The sequence below is a fragment of the Phaethon aethereus genome (genome assembly GCF_964289735.1).
Source record: "Phaethon aethereus genome assembly, chromosome: Z".
Taxonomy (NCBI): Eukaryota; Metazoa; Chordata; class Aves; order Phaethontiformes; family Phaethontidae; genus Phaethon; species Phaethon aethereus.
In genome coordinates this window covers 57,388,955-57,414,342 of record NC_138577.1, presented here as the reverse complement: position 1 = coordinate 57,414,342, position 25,388 = coordinate 57,388,955, and the positions used below count along the sequence as shown (strand labels likewise).

The 25,388-nt window shown below is 44.5% G+C and overlaps 1 protein-coding gene across 5 annotated transcripts in view; it reads right to left on the bottom strand.

Annotated features, from left to right (window-relative positions):
* NRG1 (neuregulin 1) overlaps positions 1-25,388 on the bottom strand; it is a gene marked incomplete at both ends in the record, with an annotated part of 184,866 nt that overhangs the window by 97,915 nt on the left and 61,563 nt on the right. For 2 of the 5 annotated variants that reach the window (XM_082013480.1, XM_082013481.1), the window contains one exon: positions 5,269-5,896. The exons of the other annotated variants lie outside the window; for them this stretch is intronic. In XM_082013480.1, the coding sequence (XP_081869606.1) occupies positions 5,269-5,896 (628 nt within the window). Of the gene's footprint in view, positions 1-5,268; positions 5,897-25,388 lie in introns of those variants that run through there. 5 annotated transcript variants of the gene reach the window in all.

Genomic DNA, 25,388 nt, shown 5'->3' with positions numbered 1-25,388 from the left:
AACTGGGCTGGGGAGAGGAAGTCTCAGTTATCGCTTTAGAAGGCTTAATGGACCTGAACTCCCTAAAAATTGCAGTGCCTTATGCATCTCACCCCATCATTCCCAGCTCCACTTTACTCTGAGTGTTGCTGCCACAAGCATATACATCTGTAAGCCGCCATGACCTTTGGGACAGCAGAGAAAGAAGTGTTTCGGGGAAATACAGACTGGCTGGCTCAGTGCAGTGGCACTTGCTTTATTGCTGCTTGTTAATGGAGGCCCAGTTGTGTCTCCAGGGCTTACTGAGATCAGCATCTCTTTATTACACTCTTGAGTTAGGCTCAGAACTTGTCTGGTATCTTAACCGTAATTAATTTTAACTTCCCTGTGACAAGACATTGTTAATTCACAGGACACGTCAAAGAAAAGTCACGGCTTTCGAAATGAGCCTTCATACCATCTAGCAGGCATTCAGGCTTAGAAACTGAATTGCGAGGTCAGTCTCTCTGTACACTGGAGAAAGAGAGTTACTCCTGCTAGGCTCAGGCTGGGAGCTGCCTGGGGGAGGTCTCTTTCTTTACGCTGAATAGGAAGCTGAAGGACACCTAGCTTCCTAATGTAGGCACTTAAGTCCGGTGTCTGAAGCTAATCAAGATCAATACTGTACCAGAAACTGAGCAAAATCTGCTTTAAGGTGCTCTCCTCCAGCGCCTTCAAGCTTTGGGGAAAAAGCAACCTCCCTTGTGGCACTGCCCTGCTAACAGCCGTGAACGTAGGAAAGGCTGGTATATAGCCTGTGCTGTACCACCCGCTCTCCCCTCTGGTGAGTACCGTCCCCTGCGGCTCCCCGAGACATCCTGGACCTTGGCACTTTCAGAGACTGCCAGGCATGGGCTCAACCCTGTGGCGTTGTAATGGGGATTTGAACTGCAGAGCATGTTTAGACTGTTTTTAGACTGTTTCAAGAAAAAGAACAAACGTTGTGTAAAGCTTCTACGAACAAACCTTCCCTGACCGTAAATGAAAGCCTTCAGCGGGGCTGCAGCACCTGTAACTGGAGGGAAAGGCTCCCTCCAGCCTGCCAGAGGTAAAACACAGACCTTCACAAATCGCTGTGTCCAGGAGAAAGGCCATCAAGAGCAGAGCTGAGAAAGAACAAGCCAAGGCGAAAGAGGCAGAGGGAAAGCGCAGGGAACAGTTACAGTATGGTACCAAAACAAGGGACAGGCTAGTTTTCTTTCCATTTTTCCCATCCCTAGCTCTAAAAAGACACAAGAAATTTGCCATTATGCCTGGATAAATTTGGAAGGGAGCTGAGACCATTCCCTAGGCAAACACCCACTACCAGTCCTCAGAGGCACTCTTTTAACACATTTTCCACCAAGGATGAGAAAGCAGCAGCCTTTTCTGATGCAGGCCCAGCACACCTGAAGTAGTGGCAGAAATCAGAAACACGAGAAGGGAGCAGTCCCGTCAGGGGCATCTGACAGCCCTTTCTCCACTTTGCCACATTTTCCAGGCAAGGGCCAGCACCGGTGAGGTAGGAGGGAGCCCTGCCTGCCCCCGAGGGGCATGCCCAGGTCCGGTGCCGCGTCCACCCACCCATCTCTGCGTCTTACGGCCAGCACGACTCGGTGGGCACAGAGGCAGGGAGATGCAGATGTGCCCGTTGGTGGCCTGCTGGCCACCAGCACGGCGCGAGGCATGCAGATGGCCCGTCAGCACACAGCAGCCGAGGTGGCCAGGGAAGCCGAAAGCGGAAGGGACGCAGGGGCAGTGCGGATGCGCTGCCGGGGTGGGGCATCCTCTGGACCCTGCTCTCCGCCGGACCTTTTGCGCTGCTCACAGGGAAACCCACCGCAGCGAAGTCCTGGTGCTGGGGTCTACCTCCTGCCCTGCCTCTTGTGTGCCCTGTGGCACCTCACCAAGTCAGGGGAGATGTGGTGTGAAAGCCAAGGGCTCGGGCACCTCCACTTCGGGGCAGGAGCACCGCGCCCCTCTGGCAGAGCTGTCACCCCAGAAAGGCAACCCTACACAGACCTTGGCGTGTGGTTTTGGGGGAAGTCTGCTTGAAAGGAAAGAGAAGGCAGTGGGAAGACCTGTAAGGAGGGGAGTGGTTGGTGTGCAGATGTATAGATGAGGTTATTACAGAAACACATTTTTGACAGTACTACAGAGCCTGTCTATTACCCGCCTGCGCAAAGGGTGGAATTTTATTTAGAGGTGATGGTGTAGGAAGAAGTAAAATTTAGCTCCCGAACTGTCTTAGCACTTTTACAATCTGCATGTCTTCTCTGAGGAAGGGAGATTGTAGTTTAGAGCATAATACTATATCCCGCTTGTAATGAAATCGCCTCTGGTGTAATTACGCTAAGATTGACATGCTCCCTAAATATGGGAAAGCTTTAAAACATTCACCTTTCCTTTCTGTTTCAGCAAAGGAGAAATGATATTACAATATAAAATGGAAACCAAACAGAAAGGAAGAGATTATTTCCGTATTGATAAAGGGCAAATTATAATAATAGGAGTGAGACTAGTCTTGAATTTAATGCACCAGACACAATTACTAGGATTGTCTCTCTTCTGCTTTCTCTCCCGGGCTCCAGGAGAAAGAAGAATCAATTAGCTCTCAACAGACTATGACCTTGAAGGATACAGCTTTAAGAGGAATATGCTGAGTAAGACAGAAAAGAGAGGGGAAGAGGAGAAAAGGATTTGGAAACTCATGGAAGGGCCTGGTTCAGAAGCAATGCATCAGCCACAGAATATGAGATGTGTCAGTTCTTTTTTATTCCTGCACTGGAAAAAAAAAATCAGCATAAAAGGAGCTTTCTGGGAACAAGTAACCTCACTCTGCCTGAAATGGGAAAAAGGACACAGAGAGGCAAAAGAAGGGACAATCCAATTTGCAGATGCTTCTTTCCAAGCCATCTCTCTGAGAATTTTATAGCTGTCAAAGGCATTAATAAAAAAAAAAAGTTATCACTGATGCAATCTGTCAACCTCTCCAACAAATCTTGCTCTACATAAAACACAATGATGTGCTCAAAATGCAGCTGTTTCAAAAACCCCAAGACAGTGCTTTTAGAGCTGTCCAAAAAGTTCTTTTCATGCCTCTTTGAATTCTTAGGCAGATCTTCTGCAGTGTACTTTTCCAGCTATATTATCTTGTTTGCAGCCCCTTGCCATAGTCAGAATTACGAGCCACAGTTAGAATAAATACTGACTACACAACCTTCTTCCTCAGAGCAACCTAAACTTGACCTGCTGCCAGTTCTCCCTCTCCTTTCAGTCTGTATCTATCTGGAAGTCTATGATGCCTTATAACACATTTATCTTAAGAACATTAGGGCAACAGTAAAAAAAAAAAGCCTCAAACCAATCACCTACTTTCTGGACAACCATTTATTTCCCAGATGTGAGCAGATCTGAATGCAGATAATGGCTTTTTGTCAGTGACTGCTCCAAAGAATCTTACTTTTTCCCCTACTTAATTTACTTCAGAGATGAAGTTAGCAGGTTATTGATAAAGGCTCGCCTTACATGTGGAAATTCAAGAGGGTGAGGGTTGTCCTGGCATAACTACCTTTTGGTTGCTTCTCCCTCTCACATGAAAGGCCATTTTGAGTGGATGGTGGCCTCACTTTATGAAGTAAAAAGTGCTGTCACTATCTTTAATGTCACTTATGATATTTCAACTACAAAAAAAGATCTTCTGCATCAGCAACAACAACAAAAAAATCACTTAGCATAGTTCCGTATCACTGCAAAGGTGATTAAGTGTCCCAAAAATTCAAGTAATGCCTTACGTCCCACAGGTGAAGCCCCCTGTTGTTTAACTGTACAGCAATATTTCCCTATTAGACTGTTTCCATCAAACAAATTACTTTTAATACAAAGGCTGGTTGTCACCCATTATCTAAGCAAAAGGCAGCAGGGCTTCTACAGGAATACTTAAAATTTTCTTCCGGTGATTCTGGAATTGCTGTTCAGGACTGAATCTCAGCTGGAAGGACCTCCACTGAAATCACTGTAGTTATGCTTATTTTCACTGGCAAGGTGGTTCTTGTTATATCTAATGTTATATCTAATCCAACTGCCACATATCTATGCTGATTCCAGACCTGGTGGGGCTAAACTCAGTAGCTGACTTCTGGTTGACCTCAGGGCTCCAGGGTGAGGTCCAGTATGTGCCACCTACAAAAAGGCCACCCTGCGGCATGACAGGGAAGGCACGAGGCAGCATAAATGAGATGGGGTCCTGCAAGGAACGAAGTTGCTCATTCTGATGACTGCAGCTTTCCAAAGGAAACCTCAGCCCTGTGCTCTCAGCACAACAGTGCGCTGCCTTCTCTTTTACTAGAGTTCCACAATTTTACACCGCTCAGGAATTGCTGGCTTGATCTGCTCTGGATTTAATGGGTTAAAATGATGAATCTAAAAAAAATTACACTTCAGCAATGCAATATTTTGATGCTTTATGATTGCTACTGAGAAAATAATCCAGGTGCCCTGGATATTTTTTGCTTCAAGGATGAGCAAACTGACCTCTCCTGCATCCTGCGAGAATGCTTTCCTGAAATGCCCCACAAAAGTCAATGAAACTATGTCTGAGAAACAGGTTCAACAAGAATCAGCTCCTGAAGGAGCGGAAAGATGCAGAGAGATGTGTGCTTTTTAAGAGAAAGGGAAAGATCATAAGTTAACTGCTAAATTAATAATTCCCAGTCTCTAGCTGCTTCAAATACACTGTCACTGTTTCCCACTGTTCTCCCTGACTGTTTCAGGAGGATGACAGGGATGTTTGCCAGCACCAGACTTCAGGAAGGAGGTAGCAGAAGTGTTCTGCACGCGAGGCAAAGAAAAGGGACTCACATGGAAGACCTAGCACAGGATGCAAATCAAATTTCTAAGAAAAATGCGTTGATAGACCATGTGGAATAGCTATCAGATAATCCCTTGAAGTAAATCACATACTCCCCTACAAGTGGATGCAGAAGAAAAGGGTAGTATTGGTGCTTTACAAAGCCCCAAATGAAGACCTTTTCATTGCCATGTACACCTCAGAACCAAGTTCAGAGGTCCCTAGGTGCTCTCCTCGGAAGGTCACCCTTGCTATACCCATCTTAGCACATTTAAGCTTTGCATGCCAATCACATCGTCTTCGAGGACAGCTCCAGAACAGTTAAGTGCCTTTTTCTTTCTTTTTTTTTTTCTTTTTTTTTTTCTTTTTTTTTTTTTTTTTTTGTGGAAGGAAAAACAAAGAAACACATAGTTTCTACTTACAAAGTTTTGGAGCAGCTTGGAGAGTGGTTTCTGTTGCTTGCGCCTGAGATGCTGTGGTAGGCTCCAGGGCAGGTGGTGACAGCGAAGGTGCGGCAGAGGACAACAACCCAACATCTAGGATGCGGTTATACAGAGAAGGCTGGAGGAACGGTTTGGAGGGTACGAGCGAGCTGTCAGTTTGCACTGTCACTTCAGCCTTGCTCTTGGGGCTAGGTACGGGAAAGGGTGAGGCATACACCTCTGAAGGCACCCAGGCAGACAGAGCTGTAGGATCCACAGCGCTCTTTGGGTCTTGTCCTATCCTCCCAGGGTCAAGGTGCGTAGGAGAGTCATACTCAAAAATCTTGTCCACAAAGACCCACTTGAGGCCAGCAATGCAGAGGCAAAGGCTGAGCAGGCAAGCCAGGATAGGGGCGATGCAGATCTTTTCAGAGTTGAGGCAGCCCTTTAGTCGCTCTGCCTCCAGGCACACACAGCAGGTCGCGGCAAGGCCTGCTATCCCCTGGACCCTCCTGTCCTCACTTTGGGTGCCCGGCATGTTCTCCTCAGCCGGGAGCCCGTTGAGGGACGCATCAGGGCTCAGCTGAGCTGAGGGGCTGGGGAAAGTGTCGGCAGCTACTTCAGACATGTTTAAGCATCAGCTCTCAAACAGCTCACCTCCAAAAGGCCTTAACTCTATCACAGTCCATTACTGTGAGACACAGACAAAAAGAAATGATAGTAATAGTCACAGTGCTCTGCAAAAATCACAGAGCAGGAGTCAACAAAAGGTCCAAGCTCAGCAACATCATCCAAACTGGGAGAGGAGTAACGTTCAGGAAAAACGGGACTCCCCTTGTCCCCCCCTGCCCCCGAGCCCTCCGTCGCTCTCTCTGCCTCTCTGAAGCAAGAGTAGCTTCGCAATTACTGAGCTCCTGTTTGCTGGCCACTTTTATAATTCCTCAAATGCTTCTCAAGCTATTCCGGCTCTTCTGCAGGAGGGAAGAAACATCTCCCCAAAAGCAAGCACAACAAAACAAAACAGGGGGAAAGGAGGGTAATGAGAGAAAGAAAACCACGAACACCGAACAAATTGATGGATTAAGTGAACCAATAGCCCAGAGCGAAAGGCAAGACTCTCACCTTGAGCATCTGAGGCTGGTATCTGCTTAGACGAGGAAAACAATTGTCATGCGGTAGAAGGAGCAAAAGCAAAATCTGTAACAACAGCGGCAGCGGCAGAAGTGACAGTAGCAGCAGCATCCTGTCGTGTTACAGCGGCGGCTGAAAGAGGCTGAATCATTACCGAGCAGCAGGTGCTCGCTGTCTGAGCATCACTGCAAACAATATCATCACACAGAGGTTTGAAAGGAAGAGCGATGCCAAGACGGTGGTAACTCCCTTTCTCTCCCCTCCCTCTTTGTCCTTCTTGAGCGCTCATTCACTTTCCTCCTTCACCCCCCCCGCCCCACTCCCCCAGCCCCCTCGCAGCCTGTTTCCCTGATGTACAGACTCGCTCCTTCCTCCCCTACCCCACCCCCCGCCCTCTGCAGGGCTGGTCTGAGGGAAATCAGTACACCCAGCAACGCAGGACTGTCAGTGACTTCCTATTTTATCCAATTAGGAGGAATAAAGGCCATCAAATCAAAGGGAGGGAGCGGGCAGGAGTTGCGCGCCGCCCGCTCCCTCTCTCCAGCCGGAGCGTGGCCGGAGGCGGCGGCCATCGAGGGCGCCCGGTCCCCCGGCCAGGGCCGGGTGCCGGTGGGAGCTCCCTGGGCTGCGCCGGGCGCTCACAGCCTGATACCCGATCTCTCCCAGGGGGAAAACCGCTTTCCAGCAGCAGTTTCTCCCTGCCTGACACCTAGAGACAGCTTTCCCTTCCAAGCCCCTGAGTAAGTTTCGTTCAGTAGGAATAAATAATGCTGGGATGCATCTTAGGTCAAGCAGAGGACGAAAAAAAACCCAAACAAAAACATTCCCATCTCGACAAATTTGCATTTAAGTTTTTATGAAGAGGTTTGCATAATTTATTTTTCTTTTTTTACTCCATTTTCCAACCTCCTTTCCAAAACCAAGAAAGCAAAGATTTCACACTAAAGCCAGCTTCTGAACATACTTTTCAAGAACTGGCATGCTGCTAGCATATATCTTCACTCCCCCTTAGACTAAAAAAAACCCACAAACCCCACAATTATTATTAGCAAGGCTTCCACTTTGTTCTTAAATTTGCCCATCATTTCTCACCACTGCCAATACCTAGCACTAACTCCCATTTCTGCCAGTGCAAAGTAAAGCAGGGGTAAATCAACAGTCCAGTTAACATACTGAAAGTAAGATTAGAATCATCTCTATTCCCAGTCTCTTCTGTCTCCTACAGTAAAGTGCACCTATGTAACGATACAGACATATGTATAAAAGGAGAGGGGCTTTGAACACAATTGCCAGTTCCTTGGACTTGTGAAAACACTTGCATTAAAGATTTGGCAGCATAAATCTCCTTTTCTCCTTAGTATAAATGGCAGGAGGATGCATAAGGAAACAAAGAATCAAGTGCTTCGAATTGCCTGAACTTACTTTGGCTGGTACCTTAGTCAGGCATCCAAAAGGTAATTTCCCTTGTAGTCATATATTTTCAGTAGTGACAAAAAAGACATCTGTCTCTACCTATATCCTCTCTTTGCTTCCAACTCTCTCCTCCTCTCTGCCTGACTTCCATGGGAACATTAGTAACATTCACATAAAAAAGGTTTATCAAAATCTCAGTGAATCCCATAGTGTTTTCACAGACTGTCATGTCAAGGACTAATTGACGGACGTCTGATCACAAAGCTTCCTGTAGTAGCCAACTGAAGTAATCACAGTGATACAAAATTCAAGTGCTTGGAGAATTTACCTTAAAGAACAGACAGTGATAACACTCTCTGGAAGAATGCAAAAAGATAAATCATCATACAGTCTAGTCTACTGAAGCGTTTGGTCCTCAGGTTAATGATGTGATCAGTAACCTCAGACAGAACAAACAGCTTGCATTGCATATTTACATACACAGCTCCTCTTATTACAAAGCACATGTGCTCCTTAGCTGGTAATATTCTGCATGAGTGCAGCCTCTTTCAAGTATCTCAAAACCTATTTCAAACAGCAGTAACAACACAGCCACTCTAGAAAGGGTAACATCACAGCAACATTGGTGTGACAGCTGTGATGGTCTGTGGGTACAAGTAAGCAAGGTTTCTAGGGAAAGAATGTACCTTTTATTAGATTAACTGATAAAACTGCGAAAACCATACATTTGCACACACAAGTTGCTTTTCAGGTGTGAAGCTGAAGCGTCACTCTTCAAAGGACAGTGCAAGTTGAGAACCAGCTGGGAATATTCTCTTCATTGCACAGATGAGATACTGCAGCATCTGAGTGCTTGGCACAAGTTTTTTAAAATGTCTTGCCTTCTTTATCCACATCTAATTTTTCAACTTGCCTATTTCCAGTAAGGCAATTTTCCCTGCTGACGCTGCTCTGAGCTTGAGTTTAATCCACTGCCATGTCCACTTCTTCCCTGCACTGGCCTTCCAGGCAAACTACCTGTGTTTAATCTCCTGTAATCTTCTATACGCTCCAGCCTATCCACATTTAACTGCTCTCCTTTAAATTATGTTTCTGCTTTGCTCGCATCTTTCTGGTGCTAAGGTGAACAGAAACGCGTGCGCAGGTCTTGCACCTTCCCTACGGGGGCTACTATGAAGTAATCATGCACAATGTAGCTCGGTGGAGAGATGGATTATTACCGGTCCAGACCACAGGCTGCCACGTCTGTGTGCCACAGTGCCCCGTGTAACCTCAGGAGCATCCTGTCCCAGCAGCCCGGTGGGGACACTTTGAGGGGCTTCCCTGCATGTGGGTGCATTGCCTCCCTCTTCACCCTGCTGCCTGGGGGGCCGGGAGCTCGCAGAGACCCGGGGAAGGGCTGAAGGGCTCTGCCAAGGGGTTTCACCTGCCCCCCCCCCCCCCCCCCCCGTAACCCTCCTGGCTAAACGGAGCCCGGACAGTTTCTGCCGCCTCCCTTGCTTTTTCACGTTCTCCCCACCGGCCAGGGCCCCGCCCGCCGGCACCATCTCCTCCCGGCGCGCAGTCACCACCTCCAGCCCCTCCCGCCGCCGCCGCGGCCGCAGCATCTCCGTGGGGCCTGGCTCCCTTCCAGGCTGCAGTACCCTCCGCTGCTGCAGGTCCCTTCCCCCGCGGCACCTCCAGACCTGGCGCGCAGGCTGCCTGTTTCAGCACCCAGCAGCCGGCTCTGCTCAGACCTCCTCCTCCTCCTCCTCTACCTCCTCCTCCCCCTCACGTCCCCCTCCCCAGGGAAGCCTGCAGAGCCGCTTACGCTCTCCCAGCCCCGCTGGAGCTGCGGGGTGCTGGGGCTTGCGGCGAGAAGAGCAGGGCGGCACCCCGCCCTGGGAGGTGCCTGGCGGCTCCCCTCGTTCCCCTGCCAGAAAGGGAGGAAGGCAATGCTGAATCATCGTCCAGGCTGCTTCCCTGGCCCCGCTCCACAGGTGGCCAAAGCCTGCCCGGGGTGCTGCAACTCAATACTGCAAGGGGCTCGCTCCTCTCGGGACCTTTTGGACAAAAATGCAACCCCATGCTCTTCACCGCATCTGGGTTGGTAAGGGAGCAGACTGACTTTTGTGCCAGCTCTCATGGCTGCGGTAAAGGCTGACGGTCTCTCACTTTGGGTCTGAAGATACGACTGTGAACGGAAGGTAAAGTTTGCTGAGGTCTTTTCTGCTCCACTTCCTCTGCGAAGCCATGCAGAAATACTTTCCTGCAGCTGCAGTTTTAAGCCTTTTACATCTCCGTAGTGACATGCTAGCACTAGCATGCCATGCTTAAACATGGGCCAGGCTGGAGGAGATGAGTGCCTTGGAAAAGAGCCAGCAATTGTTTAATAGAACGAAAGACCCTGGAAGAAAATAAGAGGGAGCATGGCCTTAGAGGTAACAAAGTTTTACTAGGGTAGCCCATTGGTGGGAAGGAAATTACTTGCCTGTTTGTAATTAGGTTAGGTCCTTGTGCAAAGATTTGTTTCTGATTATTATGTGGCTTTGGTCGCTTTGTCTTAGAGGAAAAAGTAGTGTGATTCTACACTAATGAAGCTAATCTGTGACTGAGATTTGGACTCTTGCCATATGTAAGTGACAGGTTGAAACTCAGAGGCTTACGAAACTGTAATTTTATTTTGTGGAGTGTTTCTGCAAAGAATCAAGTGTTACTTTGCCACGTTCCACTCCCAAAAGACTCAAGGAGAGACACAAAGCCAAAGTCAGCATTAACCTCCAGCCTGTGATGAGGATGAACAAGCTGTATCTGTTCCTTCAGTTTTATGAATTCTACAAGGAGGTTGATTTCGTATTACCAAACTGCAGAGGACTGTTCTCTCTGGCCAGCCACAAAGATGTGAATGAAGCTTAAATAGATATATGATCATAACTGACAACATCCTGCAAATTAGAGCAGCAAGTACCATTTAACTCAGATGACCCTTTGGTCATGCCATAATCAGACCCAAACCTGCTGAAGATTTTGGAAATTAGGCTTGGTGAGTCATTCTCATGGAAGCCATTGGATTTCAAATATCCATCTGCTTTAAATAAAGTCCCAGTTGTTCACAAAAAGATTGCCTAAGGATTATCTACTTTCTTGCAACTAACGGGACATTAGGAAAGTAAAGTATGTCTTCACAAGTGGTTATTCATGGGTCTTCTGGAAAACAACTTAAGAAAGGATGCTCAGAGGACCACACATCAGTGTAGGGCAAGTGATCCTCTCCCAGATCACTACTTTTGTTTAAGAACACGCTGATTCTTCAAAAAGAAGCAAGCAGTAATATGTGGCATCCACTGCTCCATCACATGTTCAATTACACTCTCCTTTTTTTCCATACATTGAGAAATTAAAAGCATTGTAACCAAGAAGCTAGAAAGAAGAAAGGTGCATGTTCATTAATAAGAGATTGATGAGAAAGATAAAAGGATCTCTTTCTATTGATTGCAGACACTTTCTTCAAATTAAATAAGTGCACTATTTAGAGATGGGGATGACCCAAAGCAAGGGAGCAGGCCCAATAAGCAGCATCCCTGCCAGCAGCCATGGTGTGGGAAGAGTGGGCTATCACACATGGTTCAAACGATTCATTTATTTCTCCTTTCAGTGCTTCACCAACCTCCTCTCCTTAATCCATCTCCCCTGGATTGCTGCCAGCACTCTCTCCATTTGAAACCTTCCAAAAGCCTTCACTAAAAACCTCATCTCTCAGCTCACATGACGCAAAGAGAAAACTGCATTTTGCTTCTCTACTGGTCCTGTCACTGGAACCGCAAATGTTAAAATGGACAGGCTGTCACTTGCACACACACACACACATCCCATTTTTCACCCGATGGAAAGCAAATAGGATACATGTGCTAGTGCTGTTTGTAAGTCTGCCCGTTCCCACTGCCTTTTTCCTCTTTATTTTTTTTAAAGCCCTGTGGCCATTTTCAGCCATATGTGATGGAGGAGAAGAAACATCAAGGTTGTGAGAAAACGCAGGAAAACCTGAGCAGTAAAAATACGAACCCTTAAGCTCATATTCAGCCTTAGACATGAGGGTAAATGTCAATGTCAGCAGAATCATTAGTGTGCTTAATTCATTTGGTATAAGAGGGCTGCTGCGGAAAGAACCCCTACCCTCAGACAACACAGGAGGCAGGGAAATTGAGAGGCTGTATCCAAACCACCTCCATACTCTCAAGCCAAACCAACTATACTGGAATTACTGCATTGCCCACATAGGTGTATCAGAATCAGGTCCTCACACTAGTACATTTCTTGGAGCACAGGGTACACACTTCATTGCTTGTGAAAACATTTGGGAGAGCTCATGTTGCCTCTGTGGCAGAGTTTTCTGTATTGACATCACATGTGCACATTTATACCAGGCATTTACACCAGGAACATGTTTTCTGTATGTGCAATTCTGTGGCTTGCGGAAACAGTGATTTGAAAAAACAACAGAACTACAATGGCTGTTTCAAGAGATGTTTATACTTTAAATAGCTACAGCCAGTAATTGAAACTGAAAACTGCCATAAAGCAGGCTGTTATTTCAGGGGAACCAAAGGTTTTCTGAGTCTTTTCATCTTCAAATGAAATGTGAGACACTGAGTTTCTTTCATCCTAATCAGAAGCAGAGCTAGTGGCACTACACGAGACACAGACATCCAGCATCAAACCATGAATGTCAGGGTTTTTCATCAATGGCACTGACTCATTCCCCCAGCCTCTGCTCAGTCACAAAACGGGGATGAGCCCTGCCACTGTTCAGGCTAATGGTAATTAGCTCTGCCATGTAGTAAAGGAGCATTTAAGAGATGCAAAGACATGCAGTGCACTCAGCTAGGCTCTTCTGTCTGAGGGAAGAAGCCACAGAAGAAAGACCCTGTGCAGTTTTCTGGTTTGTTTTTTTTTTGGTGTGTTTTTTTTGTTTGTTTGGGTTTTTGGGGTTTTTGTGTTGTTGTTTCCCCTCAGATCTGGCACCACCTTCACCCTGCCACTGGAACCTGCAGCGGACCTGCCTGGGGTGGTCGTGGTTATTTATTTTCACAGTGCTGCAGTGGTCTGGGGCAGCACGGTAGTCACAGGGCCCAGGCTCGCTCATTAACTCCCACCCATCTTAGTGCTCAAATGCATCTGCGCGCCTGCGCTTAAGCCACTTCATTTAGATGGGAGAAATTCCTTGTGGGTCTTCATGGGACAGTGGTAATGCTGCTGCTTCGCACACGCACGGCTACACAGGATTTTGTGCTGGCCCCTTCACATCCACAGTACTGCTGCTGCGGGGGGAGTAATGGGACACTGATGATTTGAGTAAAGGTCCCAAAAGCTCTGAATTAAGGAATTATCCCTCCCTCATTGACTCCTGCTTAATAAAGTGCTTAAATGTGCATGGAGTTAAACAAGTGGTGAAATGCCTTCCTGATTAGAGATGGGCTACATCATATATCTAAGTGCCTTTTTGAATCAGAGCCTAATTCAGGAACTGAAAAGGTATTTTGGAGAGTAGTGCTGTGGTTTCATGATAAACAGGGTTTGGCAGCAATATCACCCTTTTCCCTGTCTCTCCCCTCTTTTTGCTCCCTCTGTTCTGAAACCTGCACAATTCAGTAACATTGTTCATGTGGCCAGGCTTTAAACTGGATCAGAGAACAGATTTTTGACTTAAAAAGAATTTGGTTTAAGATATTTTTTTTTTTAAATGCATACGCTTATCAACTAATTCCCAGCCTGGCCCCATAAACATATATAGGCTGGAAGAATGAGGACAGGACCATGCTGCAGAGGACAGAAGTTCCATGACCTTGTCTTCTCACAAAGACTTTGCATAGTGAAACCATGATCCAAGGCCCTTCCTGAATCTAGGCTTCACTTAGGCAGAAGCCTCTAGAAGATCCCAAGAAGATACTGGTTATTCTGAAAAATCTTTACTCTACACCTTTCATTTTTTTGCAAAGACAGAATTATTTTTGTACTGCTGCTGTCTAAAATTTATGGCATCAAACTTCACTTTGGCTTTAAAGTATCTTGTTCAAAATTTTAACTACACGTGGACTTTTTCATAGAGTAACTCTCCAGTGTATGTATATTCAATAGTTTTGCTATAAGAAAAATGAAAAGAAAGAAGTCAAAGATATGAAGCCAGCCTACTGCATGGAAGAATTTCTGTATCATTAAATAAACAGGTATTAATGATAGGACATTGACATATTACTGGCATAGATTTGTAAAGTACATCTTACAGTACAGTTACACATTCAGAATCTGCAAGCTTCAGGATTTTGCTTGCAGAAGATATGATTTCAGCTCAAGAGCTGTTTTGCTTAGCAGCTTTCTGCAAATACCTCCAAATAATGAATTTAATCTACCTTATCCTAAATCAAGATATTAATTCAATTACACTGGTTGGTTCAGCTCTGGTCATGTCTATGTGTGGCCTGATTATGCTCAAGTTAGCACAATTGAGCTGTTCGCTGCTTAAAACAGATAAGCAACACAGTATTTATAATTGCAAAACTTCCAACAATAACTAAAGCGACAGCTCTCATCATGCCTCAGAATCCTAGCATCATCAAGGACATTTAATATTTAATACTCTTTCTTAGTGCATTCAGAAAGCCATAGAAGGCATGAATCACTCCTTTGGCATCAGCTGGAAAACTTTGTCAATTTCCAGCAAATAATTAAGAAGAATACAAATAAGTATGACAAAGGAGATTTTAAGTTTAGTCATGACTTTTCAATAGTCTAATCAAATACGGTTTTATGACATAGCTATGTTTTGAATACAAACCCCACCCTGCATTTTAAGATGGCTTGTCACATCTTTCTCACCCCTGCACCCAGGCTCTCTTTGTGCTATATATGGTTTGGCACAAAAGCAAAACTTTAACCTTTTAGAAATCAAAATTTGAATTGCAATAAGGTAGTTAACTCTTCTCATACACAAGACTGCATCAGGTTGGGTCTTGTCAAGAGCAAGAGAGGAAAACAGCAAAGAGGAAACTCCAAAACCTTAAAGAAATCTATCTATCTGCTGTACTCCCATCTCATTGATGCAGTTCAAAGCTACAGAGCAGGCTGTGCTGCTCCAGACACCGAGCAGACCCTTCCATCAGGGTAAAATGGATTTGTTATAACTTCTTTGCATCTAACACACAGGCATACATAGCACAGGGCAATGTGGGCCATTGGTGCTGGATGGTGCAAGAGCAGTAGCGCAGCTTTGGAAACACTCCTTTCTGCAAGACATTGTACAACCCAGAAATGGAGCACAGAAGGCAGTGACGGAGCAAAAAACAAGTCCATAAAGCTCACAAGAGGACAGAGGAAGGCAAGTAAATGGAGCCTTTGCTACAGAATGCAGATATTTCTAATCCCCACTACTGACAGCAACAGTATAAGAGGGAGTGTTTACACACTCATACATACATATGTATCAGAATGAGTTCACAGTAATCATCATTTCATTTGATGGATGCATTATCCCTGCAGCATTTTCTGCATTCAAACTGCAGGTCATGTCCCCTGGGGGTGCCTTATGAGTTTCACCACAGAGGCTGTGGAGTGGCAACAGGACTACAGAAAGGGGGTGAAGGGGACAAACTGTCCTTTTCCTTCTTCTTGAGGGTACTTAAGGAATAAATCCATTTACTCTGAAAGAGTATTTGAAAGAGTGGGCCAGACAGGCAGTGCTGAGTTTGCCCTGTATCCTATATTCTCAGCCAAGCTCACCCAAATTACTATCCAGAGAAAAAGTCAAATAAAGTAGAGCTGCCCTCATGTACACCACTGTAGGTATGCTATGTCTGCAGTGGGAAGGGTGTCCATGATGGTGGGGAAGGGAAATGAGCACCTACAGGCTGCAAGAAGGAGAAAGAGGCACTTAGCAGCCTTGCCTGGTGTATACAGTGACAAGGTGAATTGTGTCCTTTTCTCATCAGGGCCCTAGTTTGAAGCCAGACCCTACAAAACTCTATCCTTCCTTCAGATGTTGACTGCTGCAAAGATGCGACCAAATTTCTTGCCAGTGAAGGCAAGATTTCAGCCTGCTCAGCCTCAGCAATGGTGAAGAACTAATACCTGGTTTCACCTGAAGCGTGCCTTGCTCTTGCTCAAAAATTCCCTGCATACTGCTTAACTGCAGCTTAACTCCAATTAAATTAAAAGCTGCCAAAGGGCAACAAGTCCTCTCTATGTTTCTAATTTCACACTAAACCTCGTGTCCTTCCTTCGGGCTTTTCAGTAAAGGAACTGTATTTTAACAACTTTGCACGTGCTAAAGGAGAAAACAAGGATGTGACCAAAATAGATCTCATTCTAAAGGCACAAGGTCCACAGGGCAAAGCTCGAGCTCTCCAGGGCAGACCAGGCTGACACACATACTCACGGGCATAATGTTTTTTCTGCTTATTCCAGAAGCCTGAAGCTCAGCCAAGGAAGGCAGGGTATCTTGAATTTTGAACTCCTTTCATCCAAAAAAGTGAAGACGATGCTTCTGCCTCACTGATCAATTTGAAATGATTCTCTGGAGGCCTTGTTAATAGCAATTGAAAAATATGTGAAATTATGTATATTACATTCCTTTCCTTCGTTAGGCATGAGTGCATGGTTTCATCAGGAAACCAGCTCGGCTCAGCTGCACAGAAATCACTCTTTGAAGCTGCCTTGCAGGACTAATGACTAAAATTTAACCAAGTGAACTGAAAAATAAAAAAGGATAAAATTTTGCCCTGTGTTGATGCGCATGTGCTAGTAACACTACACAGTGCAGGTGTGAGCAGACAATACAACTCCCCTTCTAAACTAGCCTGCTTAAGAAATGCTAGTATTATCCCAACAGTGACTATTAGGGTTAGACATGAGCCAATTAAAAACCTATGCAGCTGGGGTCTAGTCAGCATTAATAATTAGTTGTAGCTGCTTCCACCACCTTCCACCTCCATCTCCTTTCTTCCTCTTACAAAAAAGAAATCTCTGTGCATGTATGTAATTACAGGAAACGTAATGCATTATTAATGTGGCTGCAGCAGACAGAAAGTTCAGGTTTACTGCTTACCATTGTAGAGGTCAGTTGTGGCTACTGGCAACAGTCAGCTCACTGGTGCATTAGGTAATGAGAGAGTTTCCAAGAGTGCCAACTAAAGTGGCTAAATAATACCAGCTATTTGGAAAATCACAGAAATGGGGAGGAGTGATGGGTCTGAATCTATCACTGAGACAGGCAACTGTGCACAACTTGTAGGAATTATTCCAGGAACAATTAACTTGTGACAATAAGGTTGTGCATTTTCTTTGATCCATGAATGTGATTATGTTCAAACGCAATTACGCAAGTCAGAAGTCTCCAGAGGATGGGCAGAGAGGAAACAGGTACAGATAGCAGTATGAGACAAAGCACCCCAAATAAAGGTCTTTACCAAGCCCTGCTCCCATCGAAACAACACAGTGTTCACAGTGAGCTGGAAAAAATCCCCACACATGTCCTGTGATTTCAAGGAATATCAGACAAGTCAGGCCAGAATTGCTTGTTTCCTTGCACACTGAACAATGACCTATCATCAAGGACATGTATTTGTCAAGCTCGTATCTGCACACACATGCTGAAGAAATGCCTTTCAGACTTCATTTTCCAGTTATCCTGGACAACACGTTTTGCTGCATATAAATACAGATACATTGCCAGAACCCTTGAAATTAAGGCAAAGAAGAACAGCAAAAATATACGGTGCGACTTGAACAAGTAATAAAGTTACGTATTAGATACATGGATTAAAATCACAGAAATTAACTCAGACCTGCTCCCTCAGCAGGATTCCTTTGTGCAGTCTCAACCTGAGTCAGGTTTTGCTTTTCTCCCTCCTCAAAAGGTTCTTTTTTTGTACAAAATTTGTAACTCGATACAGGACCTAAAATGTAAAAATCATAAAAAGCAGCAAGGAGCTGTCCTAAAGCTGAAGAGCCAGAAGCTTCTCCCATACACTGTTGATGTGTCTCACGATTTCAAGGATCTACCAAAGAAACCCAAGTAGATGTCCTTCCTAATAGACCAGAGGGGAGGACCCTCGTCTGCAGCCAGAACCAAAGGGCTAGCATGAAATCTGGCACATGCAACATTAAAGCTTCGTTGTCCCAGGTGACTTGTATGTTACTGAACAAGAAGAGCTGCAAGAAGGTTGTCACAACATCTGCCATTCAGGTTGTGGCCCCTGACTTCACCTTGCTGACTGTGAGCCCACCGTAGTACCTTCTTGTCAACAAAGAGCTACTGTTTCTTCTTCCCACCAGCTGGGCACGATGGGGATTAGGGTAAAAACCACTCCGGTCCTGCCTTTGAAAATGACTTTCTCTGGTTTGAGTGGCAACAATAACCTTTAATAGCTATAACCTTTTCAGCTACCCATGGCCATTGACTGTTTCCCTGCTGCAGACAGGCTTTTTAATACTGCTGTGGGGAACTGTACTCAGATGACACAGAGGAATCCTTTGGTAGTTATTCGGGCTAATCCTATTAGGAAAGAAAGGCTTTCAATTGCTAAAGCAACAAAAAAACCTTTCAGAGAAGGAACCCACCACTTCAAATTAAATCAACGCCCCCTTCCAACCCAGGATAACCTGATTATTATTGTACATAAGAAAAGTCGTGTTAACCAAAACAAAAAACTTTTTAACTTTTTAAGAAGTTTTATTTAAAAATTTAAAAAAAAATATTTGAAATGCCTACAAATTCAAAAGACAGCTCTCTGCTTTCCTGCATATATTTTATTTGCACTTTACCAGTCCACATTTCTATTTATTTATTTTCCAAGTAAGAGACAGATTTTTACAGACTGTGCATAATTTTATAAGGATTTTGCCTACGCTCCAAATTTATGTTACAAAAGAGGATAAAATTTACGTTCCCCAAATTTGCTGTTATATTAATGCTGTGTTAACATGACAGTGCTAGAATTAACTCTTTCATGTGCTCATCAGAAATTCAGAGTGTTTAAAATGGCAGTAACTTGATTTATTGAGCATAAGAAGAATTATTCCTCTACGGCCGCCAGCCAAACAAGTAATCTTTTAATAAGGCATGTGAAGTCACTGAATTTCCTTTTTTAGGGGGGTGATGCTGGGAAAAGCCAGTTCAAAAAAAATGTGCCTAGGCACCTAGAATGGGCCTAACTTGGTATACAGGCACACCCAACCATGTGGCCTTAGGCACCTCAGTTCCCTTCTCACACCTGCATCTGCTCATGACTCAAGCACCTAGAGGGTGCTGGATGAACCAGGACTGTTCTTCAGATCCTTTTACCATAGTAGACTTCACTCAAGATGTAAATAGCAGCTTTTTGGTTTATTTTAAAATAACATGACATGGCTGCCCATTTTCTCCCCTTTGGGAGTTTTCTTTCTCTCCCAAGAGCACATTTTCAACACTGGCACTGCAGGCTGTTTTAGGGAGAACTTTCAGGTTCCTCTTGCTGAAGTAAGTCTCCAGCTTTGCAGAAAATGATGAAACATTTTCTACACGAGAGAGGTGAATGTCACTGAACCTTTTTTCTAAGACTTTGTGGACAGAGAAAAGACATGGTGAACACGATCTCTTCATAGGCAAATAGTAGGTGCATTTCTTTGATGGTGGTTTAATGGTTCCCTCCTCCCTTTTTTTTTTTGGCCTCTTTATACCTCTGAGGAATTGTTGAGGATCTAAGAGATGGGCAGAATGAGAAACAACTTCCCCTGCTTCATCTTAGTCATCTCCAACATGCTGGCTGTCTGCCTGACTCCTCACTCAGCACATGAGTATGGAACAACCTTGGGTAATTGTTTGGACTAATGCTTGTAGGAAATATTTTTAGTTTTGAGGCATCTAAAGTCTCCGTGGGCATTCACTGGGGTGCCTGCACATTCAGTTCAGGGTTCATAGGTTGTTCTCTCAGGAGCCAAGAGTTGGTGTGGGATTCTCGGCCTGCAACCCTCATCCATACTAGTCCTAAGGGATGTGCTCAGGAAATCCTTCCTTTGATCAGTATCTTGCTAACATCCAATTGCTGGACTGTCTGTCTTTCTTGAGCATTCAAGAATGTATCCTTGTGATTGTTGTCTCTGTGATACATTTCTGCATTTGCAGACGTAACATCCTCCCTCAAGTAAGAGATTTAGAAAAATGTAAGCAGGATTGCATATCCATTAGAGACACCATGAAACAGAAAGCGAATGTTTGATGCCGGACCAGCAGCACTGTTGTGTTCACTCTGAGCAGGAGTGTGAAAACACAGGAGAGACATGCAGATGTTTTGTGGGACCTTTCTCCCTCATTTGTTTAGCAAATACAAGTAACTGCAAGACTTCTTTACAGCCTCTCACCTAACAAAAACACAGTGAAATATTTTCATAAATGGAGGGAAATATTTTCATAAGTGGTGAGACAATTTGAGAATATCTATTAAAAACTACGTTGATCTCAGAAATACATTGCTGCTGTCCATAATTAATGCATGAGTTATAAAACTCAAGCAACTAAATTTGAACCTCTGTTCTTCTTTTGTACAGCTGTCTTTCTAGCTGAAATCAAACATATTGTTTAATGAATTGATCCCTTTCCCCTTCCCCATAAGCATTCCTATCTACATTTTCTCGTAGTAACATTATGCATCATGTCTGAAACCAACATGACCATGGAAAATTCCCAAAGGAACATGGAGCACGGCTCATGTTGCTCTCACTGCACAGGAAATGCAACTGTTCTTACTCATCCTTCCTCTATAATGAAGAGTCAGATTCATTGCCTTGCTGTGCCGAGGAGGAAATTGCTGCATAATCTCCTTTCACAGCTAGACAATCCCCTCTTTCCAAAGCAGGCTAAGCATGCAAATGCTCCAGACATATTTGATGAATTTCTAATCACAGTGGGTGAAACAACAGGGCAAAGGCGAGTGCTAGTGACAGAAGCCTTGTGCTAGCTCCTCGCTGAAGACATTGTTCTGCTTGTATGTTCACCCACATATTAATTGTGGGTGATACATATTAATTGTATCTGCTATGGGACAAATAAACCATAATCAGGTCAAACTGTGGCCAGCCTTAAGGTCAATTAGAAGTCTTGAAAAGACTAACGCCTTCTCAACACTTCACATGGGCTGCGAAATGAGATCCCCAAGGTCTCCCAGTTTATGACCTTATATCACCAGTATAGTGAAGGGAGTGCCTTCTGCCAGTCAGGATGTTCCCCTCCATCTCTGGAGCTAAGAGAGGGGCCTTTGTGGGCTGTGAGGAGCAGGCCAAGTTATGCCCCTCCAGCCTGCCAAGTGATTTTATAGCCCTCTGTGGTTAGACTTTCCTGTATGGGGAATAGACACATTTCTTTTTTCCATGTGGGAACAGAAAAGAAAGAAAAAAATCTTATCTGCTGTTGAGAAACACTTACTTCCTTAGGCCTCCTTCAGGACAAGTTCTTAAGGAAATTTGGGGAAAAGATTTGACAGTTGCATGAAAAATAGGAACATGCATTCCCTTGCTGCACTAACAAAAACAAGTGTTTCTTATGCAAGGGCTAGTAGGCCTCATGCTTTAGTATTTAAGTCAATCATTAATCACAAGAGGGCAAGGATGACATTTTCTAGGTAATAAAATAAGTCCACGGTTTTCCATGAAGACTATTTTTGCACCTTCCTCTCCCTTTTTGGCCACACCCACAGTTAGAGACAGCAATCATTAAAGCAATGACATATTTTGGTGTTCTGTATTCCCACATGAACCATGTGCAACACTATTCAAGGTGTCTGAAATGGCATGTGACTCCAGCCACAATATTTAATTATGTGGCTTGCTGCTGTAATTGTCTCTAGTTGATGTAGACAAGGGATGAGGAGAGGCAGCACACCAAGAGAAGATTACAGTCCACTTAGTGGCTTAGGGTTTAATAACCTGTTGTCCCTGACTGCCCTGAGTCTATAAGGTGGGAGAAGCCCCCTTCCAAAGTCACTGCTGGCCTCACGGTAAGGAACGTGATCCAAGGCATAATGGGGTGGTGGTTGCTATGGGAGAGCAGGAGGGAGTTGGAGCCAACAACCAAACAAGATTACAGAAGAGACAAGACTCCCCGCAGATCTAACGAGAGGAAAAATATGAGTCAGAAAGGTTGCATTACCTCTCATGGTCATGGCTTAGGAGGAAACTCATTTAGTAAAGGCATCATCTTTCTGTTGTGTCTTTCCTCAACCAGTCCCTAAGGCACCACTTGCTGCCTGCTGCCTGAGACAGGACACTGGGCGCAGCAGGCGCTGGGGCTGGCTAGCCTGCCTGCTGTTGCGTGTCTCTGGCTGGTCTGCTTCCCCATCATCTGTGGGCACGGGCTGGCGGCATAAATTTTGCCCTGCAGCAAATGTTTTCCAGAAGGTCAGCTTCCCTTTCTTCCCTGGCCAGGTAGAGGAGGTATAGCAGCAAGACTGCTTCTCAGTTTGACTGGCTGACTGTTGGGACTCTTGTTTGGGAGACTGTGGTATTTCAATTTTGAGAGGTGGTATTGTGCACAGAGATTGCGCTCAAAATTAATTGGAATGACTATTTTCTGCAGAGCTACTGAAGGCCAAGACATGATGATGACTAGGGCCGAGGAAGGAACAGCCCTCAGAGATCAGAAAAGTATGTAGAACTCCTTAAAGCCTCGCTGGACCCTTCTTAGTCAGTACACAAATGCTGTAATGTACTTTGTCACACTACAATTTCCTGTGATAACAAAAGGGGAGATGCAAGAATATGGCAGTATTTAAGAAATGAGTAGTGAGATCTTGTTGAGACAAAGGCTCAGCAGAAATGCCAGCTCATACACACATGCTCTCCTCTCTGCTTGGAGTAGCCTTTCCTGTGTTCCACCACCCCTTTAATACTAATATACAGCAGATGAACTTGAGAACGGCAAGTCTGGACGAGTGATAACCAATTCTCTGCTTGCCTCCCATTCTAAAGAGTTAGCTGATGCCCATTTCTTCTTAAACAGCTTTTTAAAGAATTCTTTCTTCCTTATGGAAGTTTCAAAATTTTCAGCAATCTTGTGCCAGTACATCAACTATAGCTAATGCGTTTCTGCTAGAGCTACCTGCTCCACATCTTGTTCTGCAAATTTAATAATAGTATATTTGGCTCACTCTTTTTGATTATTTTTCCTCCATCCAGAGAAAATTCTCCATCCAGTACTTCACACATGCTGCTTTTGGGATGTTGTGAATGGCACTCTCACATTTTACAAGGTATTTACAGATAATAAAAGCTATTCCTCAGGACAAAACATCATCCAGAGGAACAGATTCTTACCGAATTAAAAGGAAAGAATCCCTGCCCTGTACCCAGCCTTCCTTACTGGCCATCTGCTAATAGTGCCCATGTGTGTATAAAATTCATTTGCACATTTAAATTGAAAAGCTCCATTTGCTCAGCCTGCCTATAACTGTGCTCCCTTGCTGGGATGAATATTAGGTCTCTGATGCATGCATATTATCCAGTGAAGATGTAATTGCAAATGCAACCCACATCCAATTATCTGGAGTTTTACTGCATATTTTCTGCATAACTCAAGCAGTAAGTACAATAATACATTAGCCCTCCAGGTGTCCATTTGGCTGGAAGCATTAGTAAGGTGCTGGCATTTAGCTCTTGTCTGAAGTGTAATTCACTCACGGCATTGCTGCCAACATGAGAGGTCACTTGTAGGCTTGGTGCAGGATACGGATGTTGTGGGGAACACACCAAGAATCCTCTGCATCTGACAGAAACATCAACTGGACAGGTTAAGGTTAACAGTCCCTAAGCCATGCCTAATTTTGTCTCCCTTGCCTGCTGGAAAGCATTTCACCAATGCATAGCCCAAATGTGCTGGCTGAACACACCTGGAGAGGATTTCAGACCTGTGTTACCTCCCACGAAGCTTGGGATTGATCTGCCGCTCTCAGGGACCACAGCAACATTGGCTTGATTAGTAGTCTACCAAAAAAGATACGGGATCCATATTCACAACATTCCTTCCCTGGGCCTATCTTAACCTCCTCCTCTTTCCAAAGTGACAAATATTTAAAGGAGTTACAGGCACCTACTCGGCAGATGTAGCTTGCCTAGCAACCGGGGACAGCATCTGATTTGGCACTCATTACACCAGGGAACTGAAACACCAGTTCTGCATCACGACAGACAGACAGACACGCATTTGAATGAGCTGCATTGCTGCTCATGGCAAGTCTTCATCCTTCCTGCAAAATTAGTGTTTAAGATTCTTCTGGCCTCCCGCAGACCCTGAGACAACCGTTATCCTACTGTCTGTCAAGTATTAGTTGCCATCGTGGCAGCTAATGGGTTTTGTGTGGATCATTAAAATATTCAAGAACTATGCATAGCCTGCAGCTTGCTTTAAGTCAAAGATTTCCCCAGTGGGAAATGGAAGGAAAGAGCTATTTGAGGGAAATAATAAAAGTCATACTACAGTATAAAAAGTATGGTGCAAGACTAGACTCCAATCCTATTTCACTGTGTGTCCTGTGGAGTCAGTGGAATCACTCCATGTTCACATTGCTTTAAATAACATAAAATATTAAGGAATTCAAAACAATCAATGCTAGTTTTGGACTTTCTTAGAATGGAAAAAAGCAGGGGGCATGGGTGGTGTGGCATTTAATCAGGCGAAAGTACCAGACATTTAAACCTACTATTCTCTCAGAACAGTAACTAAACTGTTGAACTCATGCCCCACAGCATTGGATGCCAGTGCTTAAAAGCATACAACAGAATTTTAGCTACAACTGAAAGAAAATCCTCAGTTCCTGTATATAAAAACACAAATATTTAAAACAGATAAAAGCATCACATGTCGTTAGCTCACTTCTAATTTGAAAAGATAAGAAGAAACTTCTGCCACTGACAATTTCTGCCACAGTTGGCAGCAGCAGATCTAATGAGTAGCTTTCTACAATGCAGGTAGCTGTGGCTTTCACCGCTAGGTATCTGCCTGCAAAATAGATGTTATTGAAAAAATGCCCTCATATTTCTTCCCTAGAGCATGTCTTATCTTTTTCTTTTAAAAACTAACCATTGCAGTAGTACTCCTCAGCAAACCTGCTGACATTTTGGAAAGCTAATCTGTCAGATGCTTGACTCTGTTATTAAGAATCATGTTTTGGATCATTGTGAATATTACCAGAAAAATATCAGTAATAAAGTGCAAATTCCACTTTACAAACCTCAGAAAAATAATGACTGTACTAATTTCTGAAGGGCTATTACTACCCCATGTATAAATGCTAAACTTTAAGATAAGCTCAGTGGCACATGGTGTTCATAAAGGCTTCAGGCTGCAGAGCTGTGTCCAGTCAAATCTTTCCTGACTCAGCATCAATTCTGAACATTTATAGCTCTCGAGCCAGGTGGTTTTCTGTGCTGAATAAACAAAACAGAAACTAATGAACAGACCAAAAAACCAAATGCTCAGGGCTGGAAAAACAGTTGTCTCTTCTCTTGGCTTGGGCCTGGAGTGTAGTAGGTGTTGCCTCATCTCTCTGTTGAAGAGCAGTGGCTGCAGTTGCTCAACC